This window comes from Bufo bufo, chromosome 2, assembly GCF_905171765.1.
Source record: "Bufo bufo chromosome 2, aBufBuf1.1, whole genome shotgun sequence".
NCBI classification, from domain to species: Eukaryota; Metazoa; Chordata; class Amphibia; order Anura; family Bufonidae; genus Bufo; species Bufo bufo.
The window spans coordinates 351,530,989-351,547,848 of NC_053390.1; the positions used below are offsets into that span (position 1 = coordinate 351,530,989).

General features: G+C 48.1%; 1 protein-coding gene across 4 annotated transcripts in view; it reads right to left on the reverse strand.

Moving 5' to 3' along the window:
- Positions 1–16,860, reverse strand: part of TJP2 (tight junction protein 2) — a 173,478-nt gene that overhangs the window by 23,508 nt on the left and 133,110 nt on the right. For all 4 annotated transcript variants that reach the window (XM_040417095.1, XM_040417094.1, XM_040417093.1 and 1 more), the window contains 7 exons: positions 16,173–16,326; positions 14,530–14,635; positions 12,583–12,734; positions 4,715–4,781; positions 4,277–4,427; positions 2,338–2,446; positions 1,273–1,483 (listed from right to left, as the gene is read on the reverse strand). In XM_040417095.1, coding sequence (XP_040273029.1) covers positions 1,273–1,483; positions 2,338–2,446; positions 4,277–4,427; positions 4,715–4,781; positions 12,583–12,734; positions 14,530–14,635; positions 16,173–16,326 — 950 coding nt within the window. The remainder of the gene's footprint in view (positions 1–1,272; positions 1,484–2,337; positions 2,447–4,276; positions 4,428–4,714; positions 4,782–12,582; positions 12,735–14,529; positions 14,636–16,172; positions 16,327–16,860) is intronic.

The window sequence follows — 16,860 nt, forward strand, 5'->3', positions numbered from 1 at the left end:
TCTCCTAGAGAGAAAGGGAGAAAACTAGGTAGAAGACTGTCGGTCATCAGCAGGTGGACGGGAGAGCAGGAATTCATGAATAACCAGGACTCTTCTCAGGTGGCCGTGACTCTTTTCCAGGCCCAGTCTACAATGATTGTGATGTTGGTTCTCGGCAACCACTTACTTGTAACTTATAAATGACAGACCGCTGAAATCAACTCACCTGTCTCTACTTTATGCTGCTGTTAGTATGGGCAACAGAAAGTTGATGACAGGTTCCCTTTAAAGCACTAACCACACTACAGTTGTCGGGCAGCACCTGTACCTGCTTTAGGTATATAGTTTTAGAGTACAGGTGTGGCCAGTCATATGTGTGATAACACCCTTAGGGCTCATTCAGTGTGCAAATTGCAGATCTGCATAACAGGGATATCGGCCGTGTGCGTTCCGCATATTGCGGAATGGGACCGCTAGGCCTATGATAGAAATCAGAATAGGACAGGTTTTAGCTTTTTTTGCGGGGCCGCGGAACGAAAGTATGGATGCAGACAGCACATGGTGTGCTGTCCGCATCTTTTGTGGCCCCATTAAAATGAATGGGTCTGCATCTAAGTAAACAAAATAAGCAATACCTTACCAATCCTTTCACTCCCGTGCTGACAATTCTTAGGTTCCCTGCCAGTCTTTATTCACCTGGTTTCATCGATTCAGCGTCGACACAACATGTGACCTTAGCGGTGCAGACACATGACAGTCAGTGATTGGCTGCAGCGGGCATGTGTCAACATGCTGGAAGCCAATATATAGGCTAGCAGGGGACCAGGGAAATATCGGCACAAGTGGTTGCAAAGGGGAGGAGTGTTATTTTTGTCATTTTATAGCACTGTAAACTGGACAATCCTTTTAATATTATATTTTTGGTGGTCTAAAGTAGCAGAGCAGTTTATTTTGCTATTCTCTGGTGGTCTAGGGTAATCCTCTGATCATCTAAAATAGAAAGTAAGCCGGCCAGGTGGTTTAAGTCCCCTACCCAGGGTATCTGCTGTGCACCCTTTGCTAGGATGCTGCACAACATGTACTGATTCAACTTCCCTTCAATCCCTGATGAAACACATCAGTGCAGCTGCACAGTGCTCACCATGAGAAGGCACATAGTCACTACTGCCAATGACATGCATTAGCGCTAACCAAAAGCATCAAACCGTGAAGGATCAGGTTAAAAAGGGAATCAAAGATGTGGTCACATTAATATCTAATAAAGATATACATAGGTTAAGAAACTGGAAATACCTGCTTTTACTAGGAATAAGGCCTTTCTCCAACTCATTGGCAATCCTAACCGACAGCCAGCTGCCCAGTTTTCCATCGTATAGGGTATCAACCACCCTAAAAATCTCGCCTCTTGTGAATCCTAGGAACTGTTGAGCTTCTTTTTCATATTCAAAATGAGTTCTTATGAAGAATGAATCCCCTCGACCACAAGCAAGTATATTTTTGTATACTAAAGAAAAAGAAAAATATACATTAAAATTGGTTGCATGCCCTTTAAACGCTAATAGAAAAACTTAATTGTAGTTACGAAAAATGTTGAGAATTAAAAATGTATTAATATATGACCATCCATATATCACTATATTAAATGTATAATTGCCCATGATAAAACAGATTAACGCATCATATACACAATAGAGCCATGTGCGTAGAGTCTTATGGCGGTCACAAGGGATTTATATGATGCAATAGACCAGTGATGGTGAACCGTTTACAAGCCGTGTGCCCAAACTGCAAACCAAAACCCACTTGCCAAACCCAAAGTGCCAACACAGCCATTTACCCTGAATACAAGTATAGTATATCTTCCATGTACTTTATCACTTAGCTATAATAGCCGCTGGCTGCATTCAATGCTCTGCCTGTGCCATTCATAGTGCGCCCTGCGCTGATGAATGGCAGGAAAAGTACAGAGGCAGATTGGTACACCAGGGTGCAGGTGCCCAGGTGCCATAGGTTTGCCACCACTGCAATAGACAATGGTAGCAAACCTAAATTTAGGTGCAAGTGGAGTTTATATGCATTCCTCACCACTTTCCAAAAAGGGGGCATGGTGGGTGGGAATGGGTGTGGCCATCACCCTGACTTAGGTACTGACATCTAGGCACACGGACTGCCAGAGGATGTGCCTAAATTGTGACAGAGCATGCGCCTCGTCTTAAATTAAGCACATCCTCCCGTGGTACAGGTGGATATCAAGACCAGAGTAGAAATGCCTGTCTTTATGAATGACCCCCAATGTGTGCCACCACATGTTGCCTTTTTACAGCAGGCTTTAATAATTCTATTTGACAATAAACTTACCATCATATTTACTCTGGATTAAAATGGTCACCTCTTCACCTTTTGGGATTTCCAACAAATAAAGAACAGCATCTTCTCGAACAATGCAACGGAAATCTTGTAAGTTTACCTAACAGTTATGAAAGAAAGAACAGTAATGTAAAAAATTGTAACCAAGAGGTCCATCCAGACTGCCCTCTTTCACCCTACAATGTCATTTCCAGGTATGTTTAACCACTTCATTACCATAACTTTTATTTTTCCGTTCACTTAGCCATATGAGGGCTTGTTTTCTGCAGGATAAGACCTCATGCACACGGCCGTTGTGCGGCCGTTCAGTGCATTGGGGACAGCAATTTGCGGTCCCCAATGCATGGGCAACATCCGTGCGCCGACCAAGACGGGTCGAGACCCATTCAATTTGAATGGGTCCGTGATCCGTCTGCACCGTAAAAAATTAGAACATGTTCTATTTTTTTGCGGTGTGGAGGTACAGACAAACACCACAGAAGCACTCTGTAGTGCATCAGTGGGGTTCCGTGCATCCGTTCCGCACCGCAGCTCCGGACTGTGGACCCATTCAAGTGAACGGGTCCGCATCCGTAATGCGGAGAGCACACAGCCGGTGCACGCATATTGCGGACCTGCTGTTTGCAGGCCGCAATACGGCCACGGCGGCGTGCATGAGGCCTAAGTTATACTTTGGAACAGCACCATTTAATACTGCATATAAGGAGGCTAGTAAGATTACAGTGATAACACATTTACAGTATATAGGTTTTTCTTGTGTTTTAATACTGAAATTATTATTTTTTTTTTTAACTCTAGAAAAATATAAACTTTCTTTTCATCTCCATATTGTGAACCCCATAACTTTTTTATAGTTACGTCTATGGATTTGTGTGAGGGCTCATTTTTTGTGGGACAATATGTCATTTTTACTGATGCCATTTTGGGGTATGTGTTACTTTTTGATCACTTTTTTTCCTGTTACACCATACACTGTATGGGATAAATATTTTTATATTTCAATTTTTGGGGAAAGGGGGTGAATTTTAATTTCTTTCAAACTTTTTTAAAATATTTTTTTTAGGCCCCGAAGAGGACTTAAAACATGCCATTTATTTTCCCTAATAGATTTTTATCCATTAGTGAACACAAAATTTTGTATATTCCAATGCAGTTCTGCCACCCACAGGCCTGCATTGTAATATACCAGTAATTGGCCTAGAAGTCTTGTACAGGCTCTGGCCTATTACTGCTAAGGGACGACTTAAAGGACTTTTCCGTGATTTTTATACTGATGACCTATGCTCAGGAAAAGGCACCGACGCTCACAAGAGCCAAGTGACAACACGTTCATGTGTCACGTGGCCTTGGAGCAGCTCAGCCCCATTCAAGTGAATGGGGCTGATATGCGATGCCAAGCACAGCCGCTATACAATGTATGGTGCTGTGCTTGGTGAGCTGCGCGAAGGCAAATGTGCCTTCTTAAAAAAGAGCTGATTGGGTGGGGGGTGTTAGACCCCCACCAATCAGATACTACTGATCTAAAAGGTCATCAGTATAAAAATCCCAGAAAACTGTTCTCAGCCAGGGGAAGACGTAGGCACATGCTTCAGTTTTGTTTTTTGTTTTTTCCACCTTTCAGATGCTGAGGTCACATTTGACCACAGCATCTGAGGGGTTAAACGCTATCAGTGTTATCACCAATCAAAGACATTAGGGCCCAGGTGCCTGCTGTATGAAAGGCGCCATTAGTGAATACCCTGCTGCTGATGTATATAGTTGTCCGGCGAGAGGGTAGAGGTTAAGAAACCTATTACAGATTTTTCCCACTACCTATGCAGGGCACATGTTCCACACCACTATTCTCCCACTTTCTAATGTAAGGGTCCATTTAATGGTCGGGACTGAACTCTATGTTTGCTTTACATGCTGCAATCATCCCTGTTCATACCTTAAGCAGCTGGTCACCCTCTTGAAGACCTTCCTGCTCAGCAGCACTACCTTCTTGCACACCAGCCACAAATATACCAACGTCATTTCCCCCAGCAAGACGCATGCCAACGCTATCACCTTTTCGAAACTGGATCATTTTTGTATTGGGTCTGTGAAACAGAAAATAACAAATTGCTAATTTTTAGGGTAAACGATAAAAAGTAGATTTCTTATATAGTCTCTGTAAAAAAAATAAAAAAAAAAATAAAAAAAATATATATATATTATATAATTGTAAAACAGTGAAATATGATCTTTGTACATAATGGCCTTCTGCATGTATGAAGACTGTACAGAGGTGGGCACCCCATAAAAACACATTCTTCTATTGCTGCATCACAAACAAATGTTTTATCATAAAATATGATATACCTAACCCCAGATTATTCTTACTTACCCATAGGTCTCTAGATCTTCTGGATTTGGTTGCAAAAAATTCTTGGTAGGTGCTATAGGTTTGTCATCTGTAAAGTAAGAAAGCATGAATTCTTAGTCAGTGACCAGCCAGAAACCTCACAAAGACATCTAAACTACTTAGGCCTCTTTCACACTTGCGTTGTTGGGATCCGGCGTGCACTTCCGTTGCCGGAGGTGCCCGCCGGATCCGGAAAAACGCAAGTGTACTGAAAGCATTTGAAGACGGAACCGTCTTCCAAATGCTTTCAGTGTTACTATGGCACCCAGGACGCTATTAAAGTCCTGGTTGCCATAGTAGGAGCGGGGGAGCGGTATACTTACCGTCCGTGCGGCTCCCGGGGCGCTCCAGAAGGACGTCAGAGCGCCCCATGCGCATGGATGACGTGATCCATGCGATCACATGATCCATGCGCTTGGGGCGCCCTGACGTCACTCTGGAGCGCCCGGGGAGCCGCACGGACGGTAAGTATGCTGCTCCCCCGCTCCCCGCTACACTTTACCATGGCTGCCAGGACTTTAGCGTCCCGGCAGCCATGGTAACCATTCAGAAAAAGCTAAATGTCGGCTCCGGCAATGCGCCGAAACGACGTTAAGCTTAAGGCCGGATCCGGATCAATGCCTTCCAATGGGCATTAATTCCGGATCCGGCCTTGCGGCAAGTGTTCCGGATTTTTGGCCGGAGCAAAAAGCGCAGCATGCTGCGGTATTTTCTCCGGCCAAAAAACGTTCCGTTACGGAACTGAAGACATCCTGATGCATCCTGAACGGATTTCTCTCAATTCAGAATGCATTAGGATAATCCTGATCAGGATTCTTCCGGCATAGAGCCCCGACGACGGAACTCTATGCCGGAAGACAAGAACGCAGGTGTGAAAGAGCCCTTAGAGGGGTTACCCCAAAGAATATTTTCTTTTATTTCAACAAAGCACCAATTAAATAAACTTTGCATTTAACCCCTTAAGGACCAAGTCAATTTTGCTGGAAATGCTTTAGTATTTTCATCCCCGCCCAGATCTATAAACTTTTATACTTTTCTATTGGCATAGCTGTAAAAAGGCTTGTTTGTTCTGCAGGATGAGTTATACTTTTGGCTAAAACTAAGGGCATTAACCTGGCAGTCCCCTAGTATTCATATCCTTTAACCCCTATAGAGAGATCTGGACTGCTACAGAAGATCTACCAGGGTGCTCATTCGTGGAGTAGTCTCATGGGATCAGAGACATTGTTGCAGGGAACAGAGGGGTCAGGTGGAATCTAAGTCAGGGACAGACCAAAGTCAGGACTGGAGGAGAACATGCAATATAATAATAGGACTTAGGTCAGGAAGGCAGTGTAGGATCAGTGCGGGTAACAGGCACAGCTCAGGTCAGATAGCAAGGGTCAAATAGCGGTAATTGTGCAGAGGTCTGTACACGGGCAGACAAGATACAGCACACCTAGCAGGAATTTACCAAGCTAAAACACCTACTGCTCAGACGCATTCCCACAGGGGAGGGTGCCTTAAGTAGCAAGGGTAGCCAGGCTATTGGCTAGTGAAGATGCATGTGCGTGCCCTGGCCCTTTAAGAGCCTGGGGGAGTGTGTGCGCGATCACGCCCTACAGGCATATAGGTAAAACCTAGCCAGCAAGCAGGCCATAGCCTGCACGAAGGAACAGAGCTGAGCCGAAGAAGCTGTTCTGGCCAACAGTGTAAGTTTAACAGCACAGTGGCAACTCTCAGCCATTGCCGCTGTAACAAATGCCACCATGAACTGTAAAGAAAAATATATTTGTGGAGTGGAAGTGGAAAAATAAAATGCAATTCTGAAAAGGAGACTTTTGTATTACTTACCAGTAAAGTCTCTTTCTCGCTCTTCCTTGGGGGACACAGGAAACCATGGGTATAGCTCTGCTCCCTAGGAGGCGTGACACTAAGTGAAAGCTGTAAGCCCCTCCTCCATCAGCTATACCCCTCAGCCTGGAGAAGAGACTGCCAGTTGCGTGTCCAAGTAGTGAAAGATAACCACCAACCGGAAAAAAGAACTGTCGAGCCCCAACGGGGGCAACCAAGCCGGAACCACAACTGTAACCCAAATGAAGGGCGGGTGCTGTGTCCCCCAAGGAAGAGCGAGAAAGAGACTTTACTGGTAAGTAATACAAAAGTCTCCTTTTCTCGCCCATATTCCTTGGGGGACACAGGAAACCATGGGACGTTCCAGAGCAGTCCCAGAAGGGAGGGACCAGAACAAACTAGACCAACACCGGAGGCATCAATCAACTGCCGCCTGCAACACCAGACGGCCTAAAGCAGCGTCAGCCGACGCATGAGTATGCACCCTGTAGAACTTGGTGAAGGTGTGCAAGGAGGACCAAGTGGCCGCCTTGCAAATCTGCTCCGTAGAAGCCCGATTCCTCTGAGCCCAGGAAGCCCCGACCGCTCTAGTGGAGTGAGCGGTAACACCGAGGGGCGGAACCCTGCCCTTGGCGAGATAAGCCTCAGTAACAGCCATCTTGACAAAACGGCCGATAGCAACCTTGGATGCCGCCATCCCTCTGCGCGACCCCTCCGGAACCACAAAGAGCGAGTCAGTACGCCTGAAAGAGCTGGTTACCTCCAGGTAAACCTTGAGCGCCCTGACAACGTCCAGGCGATGAAGCTTCCTCTCCCGCGGGTGGGAAGGGGAAGGACACAAAGAGGGGAGAACGATGTCCTCGTTCAGATGAAAGGCGGAGACCACCTTAGGAAGGAAGGAAGGGACCGGACGAAGAACTACCTTGTCCTGGTGGAACACTAGGAAAGGTTCCAGATAGGAAGTGCAGCCAATTCGGACACCCTCCGAAGAGAGGTGACGGCTACAAGGAAAATAACCTTGCAGGACAGAAGTCGCAAGGAAACCGTCTGCAGAGGCTCGAAAGGAGAAGCCTGGAGCGCTGAGAGAACCAGGTTCAGGTCCCAGGGCGGTACCGGAGGGCGGTACGGGGGAACCGCGTGAGCCACGCCCTGAAGGAAGGTCTTGACAGGACCAAGGGGGGCCAGTGGGCGCTGAAACAAAATGGACAGCGCAGACACCTGACCTTTCAAAGAACTAAGGCCCAGACCTTGGGCGAGTCCGCTCTGCAGGAAGGACAAAACGGTGGGGAGAGAAAAGCGGAGCGGAGGAATCCCCAGATCGGCACAGAACCCCAAATAGGTCCTCCAGGTCCTATAATAGATCCTAGAAGAGGACGGCTTACGGGCGCGGATCATGGTGCGGACGACGTCCGCAGAAAAACCCCTACGTGTCAGGACGGTGGTCTCAACAACCACGCCGTCAAACGTAGGGACCTTAAACGCGGGTGGAAGATTGGTCCCTGAGAGAGAAGATCTTCCCTGGCGGGCAGCGGCCAGGGCGCGTCTGCCAGGAGCAGCATGAGGTCGGCATACCAAGACCGGCGGGGCCAGTCCGGAGCGACCAGAATCACCGAGACGCCTTCCGCCGCGATCTTCCGAAGGACTTTGGGCAGGAGTGGGATGGGAGGGAATATGTATGGACGCGCGAAGCCTCGCCAAGGAAGAACGAGGGCGTCGGCTCCGCAGGCTCCCGGATCCCTGGCCCTGGACAGATAGGCGGGGACCTTGTGATTGAATTTGGAGGCCATGAGGTCCACGTCCGGTATGTCCCAACGAAGGCAAATGGCCTCGAACACCTCCGGGTGAAGAGACCACTCGCCGGGGTCGACGGTGGTGCGACTGAGGAAGTCCGCCGCCCAATTGTCCACCCCTGGAATAAAAATTGCAGATAGGGCCGGGACGTGGGCTTCCGCCCAACGGAGAATGCTGGTGACCTCCCGCATTGCTGCAACGCTGCGAGTGCCCCCCTGGTGGTTTATGTACGCCACGGCCGTGGCGTTGTCCGATTGCACACGAACTGGATGACCCTTCAGCAGATGAGTCCAGTGTCGCAGAGACAGAAGGGCCGCTCTCAGCTCCAGGACATTGATCGAGAGTTTGGACTCCGATGGAGACCAAATGCCCTGGACGGATCGGGGAGGAAACACGCCTCCCCAGCCCAAGAGACTGGCATCGGTTGTAACCACCAACCAGTTGATCGGCAGAAAGGACCTGCCCAGAAGAGGGGACTGCAACCACCAGCGGAGAGATGACCGTACCGGAGGCGATAGATGGAAGGGATGATCCAGAGACTCCGGCGATTTGTCCCAGGAGGAGAGGATCGCCCGTTGGAGAGGGCGGGAGTGAAACTGCGCAAACGGGATCGCCTCGAAGCAGGCAACCATCTGTCCCAAGACCCGCATGCAGAAGCGGAAGGACGGTCGACGGTGGAGAAGGAGACCCTGAATCGCCCGACGGAGGGTCAGACGTTTTTCCGAGGGAAGACGTACCTCCGCCGCTTCCGTGTCTAAAAGCATTCCCAGGAAGACCAGTTGTCTGGCGGGAGGAAGGGAGGACTTGGGGAAGTTGATGACCCAACCGAATCTCGCCAGAGTCTCTAGAGTGAGATCCACGCTGGCAACCGCTTGGGAAAAGGACGGAGCCTTGATGAGGATATCGTCCAAGTACGGTAGCAGAAAAACACCCCTGGAACGGAGTAAGGCCAAAACCGGGGCCAGGACCTTGGTGAACACCCGGGGGGCTGTTGCCAGCCCAAAGGGAAGGGCGACAAACTGGAAGTGGAGGTCCCCCACGGCGAATCGGAGGAAGCGATGGTGACACCGGGCTACCGGAACATGGAGGTAGGCATCCTGTATATCGATGGAAGACATGAAATCTCCCTGCTCCAGGGAAGCCACCGCGGAACGGAGGGACTCCATCCGAAACCGTCGAAGGGAGAGAAAACGGTTGAGCTTTTTGAGGTCCAAAATGGGCCGCACCGAACCTCCCTTCTTGGGAACTACAAAGAGGTTCGAATAGAACCCTTGGAACCTTTCCTCTAGAGGAACGGGGGTAATCACCCCCCTGTCCAGTAAGGCTTGAACAGCCGCGGAGAACGCAGCCGCGCTTTTTGGGTCCCGCGGGGGGCGGGAGCGAAAGAACCGATTTGGAGGGAAAGACGCAAATTCGATTTTGTATCCTGAGGACACAATTTCGAGAGCCCAGGCGTCGGAGATGTGAGCCATCCAGATGTCCCTGAAAAGGAGGAGCCGGCCCCCCACCCGGGTGGGTGGGGGCGCGCCTTCAGGCAGAGGACTGCTTTGCTGCGGGTGTGCGGGCAGCCTGCGGCCTGCGCCAGGAGGGCTGTGCCCGAAAAAACGGCTTCCTACGCTTATCCTGGGGAGGGGCCGAAGCGGCAGCTGCGGGGGGAGCCCCAGAGGTCCTGCGGGAGGACCGAAAACGAGACGCACCGGGGCGTCCGCGGGGGGCGCCCCTGGCTTGGGGTTGAGGGAGATGGGTGCTTTTACCACCCGTGGCCTCCGAAATAAGCTCGTCTAGGCGGACCCCGAAAAGGCGGGAACCCGCAAATGGTAGCCCCGCCAAGGAACGTTTGGAGGCAGCGTCCGCTTTCCAAACTTTCAGCCAGAGCTCCCTCCTGACGGAAACCGCCAGGGCGGAGGAGCGTGCAATAAGGGCTCCCGCATCAAGGGAGGCCTCACAAACAAAATTCCCGGCCCGAATAATAAGCTGGGCCAAGGAACGTAGGTCCTGGATGGGGACGTCCGAGTCCAACTCCTGTTCCAGCTGCGCACCCCAAGCAGAGATTGCTTTACCTGCCCAAGCAGAGGCAAAAACCGGTCTGAGAGCAGAACCGGAGGCAGCAAAAATGCCCTTGGAAAGGGTCTCCATGCGACGGTCCTCCGCTGACTGAAGAGAGGACCCGTCGGGAACAGGGATGGCCGTGTTCTTTGACAGACGGGCCACAGGGGGGTCCACCTTGGGTGGGGACGACCAGGTGGCCACGACATCGGCTGGAAATGGATAGCAAATGTCCAGCTTCTTGGGATTGACAAAACGGGCGTCCGGGCGAGCCCAAGCCTTAGACACCACGGAGGAGAAATCAGAGTGGATTGGAAAGACTTTGAGGCCTGCCTGGGTCTGATAAAGGAGACGCTAGCTGCGTCAGAGCTAGGGGGGTCATCCTGCACCTTAAAGGTGTCACGAATATCCGAGATGAGTTGACCCATCGCTGAGGCTAGCTTGGACGGCAGGGCCGAGTCCATTTCCAAATCTGAAACCGCCAATTCACCTTCAGAGAGCGAATCCTTTGGAGAGGAGAGGCTCGTCTGGGTGCGCACGCGTGGCGGGGAGAGGGAGGTATCCGAGGAGGAGGCCCGCTCTACTCTAAGACGCTTCTGAGAGTGCCTAGCTCGGGAGGGGTCACTAAGAGGGAGTGAACCCGCTGCAGCGGCAGAAGCGGTGGACCCGGAGGGCGCGACAGTAAGAGTGGCGTCCTGCGGGGTAGGTGGCCTGTCTATTAGGCGGCCCACGACATGAGTGAGGCTTTCCACGGCCTGGGACAGGGATCTAGCCCAGTCAGGCGGGTCAGAGGAAGCAGGGAGCGACACAGCGGGCGACTGAGGCTGCGGTGGAGCTCGGCATGCAGGACAGTGCGGATCAGACTGCCCCCGGGGAAAGGGTTCCCTACAAGCAGTACAGGCATGGTACCAAGGCTTGGCAGCTGCAGAAGGGTCTGACATGGTGGAAAAAATGTTGCCTTATGGGAGACCCCAGGGCAAAGGGAACGGGGATTACACCCAACAACAGTACTGGCACGGAGGGGGTTAACAGTCCTACCAGACCCGGATGATGCAAGCGGCAGCAGCAAGGGGAGCAGACTGAAGGAGGCTGTGGAGGAGAGGCAGCAGGCACGGGGAGGAACAGCTTCAGGATCGGACGTAGCAGTAGTATGCGATGTGGAGCCCGACGAAACCGGAAGTAGCGGAGCGCTATGAAGCTCCGCCCACCCCTTGCCGCGCTGAAGAGACGCAAAGCCGCGCGCGCGGCAAAATGATTTTAACCCCCGAGGTTGGATGAGTGCCGGCCAGATGAAATGAATGGCGCCGTTCGCGCCAAGAAAAAAACGGCCCCCCGCCGCGCCTGATGTGGCAGACGGCCCCAGCCTACAGCCGTCCCTGAAGGCATGAGTTTGTGCCCTGCCGCTAAATAAAGTGATGACAAAGTCCCCCCCAAATGATACCCGGTAAGGTTGCCGGTACGATATGCCCATGGGGCGGGGGGGGGGGGGACTCGATGTAGCAGCGGTGGGAGGAAGGAAGGGGAGGCTGGAGCAGCCACTCTCACCATACGCTGTCTTCGCCCTCAATCCATCCAGCAGGGTCGCCCCTTCAGCTACTGGCACCGCAGTGGCAGGAAGCCGGGGGAGGGACTTGGCGTGCGGGCGACCCTTGAGCTGGCGGGACGCAGGGGAGCGAGGCTGCCCTGGTCCACCTTGTCTTCTGTGGGGGAGGCGGCAGTGCGGAATTACCGGCACTGGCGCAACTCAACCCCGGGAGAAACAGAGGGGTCTGATGCGCCTCTGTTGTCCCTGTAAGTAGAAAAAAAAAAAAATCGAATTAAAAACAACAAATAACGCAAAAAATAAAAATAAAAAATAGGAAAACAACCCTGCCTAAGCAGGGGGTGTCTTGCCTCCTTGGACACTAAGCAAAAAACTGGCAGTCTCTTCTCCAGGCTGAGGGGTATAGCTGATGGAGGAGGGGCTTACAGCTTTCACTTAGTGTCACGCCTCCTAGGGAGCAGAGCTATACCCATGGTTTCCTGTGTCCCCCAAGGAATATGGGCGAGAAATTGTTTTTACAGTTTAATTTTTTTATTTTTAACTGCGTTTACTATGCAGTAAAAATGACCTGTGACATTAAGTTTATTCTGTGGGTCAGATCATTTTGAAAATGACAATGTAGCAACTCAGGACTAACCTTGAACTTCTTCGAAGTATACTGCTTCTGTGATGGTCCCTGGAACTGGGCTTACAGAAAGTGGACTTGGTGTTTCAGCTGCATTCAACACTTTAAAAGGAGTGGGCATGGCACCCATCTTAGCAAGTCTCTTAGGTGGTTCCTCTTTAGAGCTAAAAGTAACCCAAAAAAAAGGCATTATCGAAACATGAAAGGCAAATGCCTATACTGGTAGAAGCTATTTTCATTAGTAAAGTCATCAAAGGATTAATAATAGCACTAAAAAGCCTGGTATATAAAATGTAAGAATTTTCAGTTTTTTTTTTTTTACTGATGATCTATCCTACTTGATTGGTTGATCACATCAGACACTTATCCCCTAACATTGTTTTAATAGAACAACCTCTTTAAACTGGCCCTACACAACAAGATTTTCTACAGAAAACAAAAAATAAAATAAATGGTGTGTACAGGTGATGTGAATTGCACCTTAAAGGGGCTTTCTCCCTATGCCATCACTCTGACTGCCAGGACCTCCACAGCAATGCTCCCTGCCACCCACAATTCAGAACTACCAACACAGCACTCATTACTTGAACTACTGAAGAATGGACAATTGCCATTCTAGAGTTGTTTTTTTGGGTCAGGACTTCCCAATCAGAATACCCTAGCAATATGCCATAACATTAAAACATGATAAAAGGGCCTGTAACAACTACTGACAAAACAGTCAGGCTTCTCTATCATTTTAGGTGATCATAGCTTTAAACTCTTATGTGAACAATCATTCATTATGTCCGAAGACCGATTACTGTTTGACGAAATATTGATCAGTCATATTGGATTTGTTTGGATGGTTGTCTGCTGAAACTTTTCATGTACTGCATGATAGTCTGTATACGGTCATTCCCCACAGCTCTTTTTTTAAATAATTATACCCCTGACCTACCAGTTCAGTCTGGCATGTTGACGCTCGGATCTTTTGTACAAATCGTCTGATGTACCACTGATCAGTAACACTATGGGAACTTCTAATCCTAAAGGGGTTGGCTCATTTCACACACTAGGATATGCCATCAATGACCAATAGGAGCTCGGACTCGCACCTATAATCAGAATAGGGTCCCTGAAGTGAACGGAAAGCAGCTGTGCGTGCACAGGCACCCTCCATTCATCGCTATGGGAAGTTTACAAAGAGCCGGGCGCCGGCTCAGCCATTTTCAGCAGTCCCATAGCAGTGAATAGAGCAGTAGCCACACTTGCGCTGTGCGCTCCCCATCCATCACTATGGGACTTCCGAAAATAGCCAAACACACTCACTCAGCTACTTTCGGAACTTCCACACCAATGAATGATAAGCACACTGGGGGAGATTTATCAAACTGGTGTAAAGTAGAACTGGCTGAGATGCCCATAGCAACCAATCAGATTCCACCTTTCATTTTCCAAAGGAAAAATTCATGGTGAAATTTGGTTTCTATGGGCAACTAAGCCTGTTCTACTTTACACTAGTTTGATAAATCTCCCCCACTAAGCATGCTCATGTGCTCTCCTTCACTTTGGGGGCCCCATTCTGGAGAGGTGCAAATCTTACCTTTGGGACCTGCTCTTATCCGATACTGATGGCACATCCTAGCAATATGCCATCAATGTGTGAGATGAGCCAACCTCTTAAGCCCTCTTTGCAGAAAAAACTGTTAAATGTATGGTAAACTGGAAGGTCTTTCTAGTAGTGCTTTATGGAGTACGGTATACCCAGGACATAAATATTCCTTTACCATGGGGAGGGGTTGAGATGGGGAGCTAAAGCCCTGTATTTCTTTAAATTAATTATCAAATTATGTAAGCAGTGATGGCATTATCTAATTTACCAAGTCTGACCGTTTGTCTGCAGAAAATCTTAAAGTGCCAGCTTTACACATTACTGGCCAGTTATGTACAGAAAGACATTATAGCACTGTTTCTCACACTGGCTTTTCTTTCAATTTCTCGGTGAAGGAAGGAGAGTCTGAATGCTGTAATCTCCTATCATCTTGAGGGGAGCTGGAACGGTCGGATTCTATTTCAGATATATCTGCGTAACAAAGTGAACAATCTCAAATGTAAAAACATAAGAACTTTTCAGAACAGAAATATGGTGCATAATGCAAAATATTGTAAAACAATTCAGGAAAATAATCAGTAGCCTTCAGCAATTGACATGATTAAGCCTAAACTGGTTTAACATGTTATTGCATTCATAATATCATTGTGGTATACATTATTTTCTATATCTATAACCTGCACCTAAGGGACATCGGCACAGGATAGATGACTGAGTCTCTTCAGAGACACTCGGCATATTAGCATAAATGACTGGCTTCCTCGATCGCCTAAATTTTGCCATTTAGATGCAGTGTTCACAATTGACCACAGCATCTAAAAGGCTTAAATTACTGGGATCGGCACTATTGCCAGTTGCAGACATTAGCTGCAGGTCTCTGCTGTTTGAAACAGCAAAGACCCACCGGCTATGGCATCCACGCGTGAGCGGGCGCCATGTTTAAAGAACATGTATGGTGCTGGGAGTCTAAGGGTTTAAGGCACACTACCATCAGCCTATGTGTAAATATTTATTTTAATTTTTTACATGAAAACACAGAAGCATGATTTCTTGGATATAGTTTTTGGACTTTGCTCCGTGTATTCTACTTTCTGTACTGGCTCTTTAACTTCCTCCTTTATTTGAGCTTTTAGCACAGCAAACAGGCTCACTTGACTTTCTCAGTCAAACCATTCACTGTGACCAGAATGGAAAGAGGATGAGTGACTCAAACATTGCACGGATAAGTGCAATGCTCTTCTGTGGACCCCTTTACTGTTTTGTTGATAGGCCTAGACAGAGTTGTCATACCATCATCCTAAATTCTACCTCAACTATTATACTAGAAGATAACATCTTTCCCAAACAGACACAGTAAAAGTAACAATGGGTTGCCCATCTATATAGGAGTTCTCTTTCTGTGCTGACTGCAATAATTTGTATTTTTACAATTGCACAGCGCTGCTGAAATGAAAAAGTACAGCCAAATAGTAAAAAATTTTTAATAAATAATAATTCTAAAAGTAAAACAAATCATTTACTATGAATACAGAGTTAAAAAATACCCCTTTCTGATTGAAGGGTCCCTTTAAGATGTTTCTCCCCCTCTGGGTTATGTTTGTACTGGTGTTTCACCCCAAATTGTCCTTCTGTACACTGGCCATATACTAGAGATTTCAGACAGCTGTTTTCTGCAGAACGTGTTGTTCATGAATGGTCTTGGAAGGCTGTAATTTTGGACAAAGCCATAAATTAAAAAGAAATCACTGGCCAATCTCTGCCCTGATCTGTAGCCTTCCATCGATGTGATGCCTATATGTCATTTGGCATGAAAAACTATCCGACAAGACAGATAAGCTTCCTTTGGTCAACCGTGTGCGTGTAATGAAAAGTAGTCAAAAAGTGGTCTAAATCAGTCTTTTCAGGAGCCCCAAATCTCTAATGTACAGCCAGCTTTCATTATAAAGGCAGATTAGGAAATAATAAACTCTTATTTAAAAAATAAAAAATCTGCTATTAAAACACACACCTCCAATATCCGAATCACTGTCGTGCAAAGAAGGTACATTGATCAGTGTCTGTCTGGCATCTCTTTGTACAACCAGTTGCAGTTTCCCTTTTGACTTCTCAATTAGTTTCCGGGCATCAGCTAAAGACATGTTTTCTGTCACCGTGCCATTGATCTGTGGCAGAGAAGAAGGAGAGGCTTTAAAGAACCTTTCATATTAAACATGTTGCACTGTCTGGGCAGTGTGGTAAGGGTAGGATGGACTGAAGAGATTAGTATATTGATATAGGTACAGTATATGATGGTATATGTATATTGGAGGGTTGCCCCATTGTATATTTTGAGACATTTTTGTACACATAGATTAGTAAATCGTTTTATAAGAAGGGATACGATACAACGGTTTGCGGTGAGCCTATGTCTCTAGTAAGCGATCTTACTTAAAGGGGTTCTCCAGGCTTTTTTTTAATTTATTTTTTATTCAGGGAAACATCAATAAGCAGCGTACAGATGTAGAAGAGACATTTAGCAGACACATATGCCATTTTAGAATACATGTACAATAAAGTGTCACATATAGCATAAGGTAATCACATTTCCCAATTTTCAATTTTGTCCCCCCCACCTCCCCCCTCCCATGAACCTTTATCACCCCAACTGTGTGCCCAACGTTCGGTCAAGTAAAAGAACTCTCCATCTAAGATGTCTG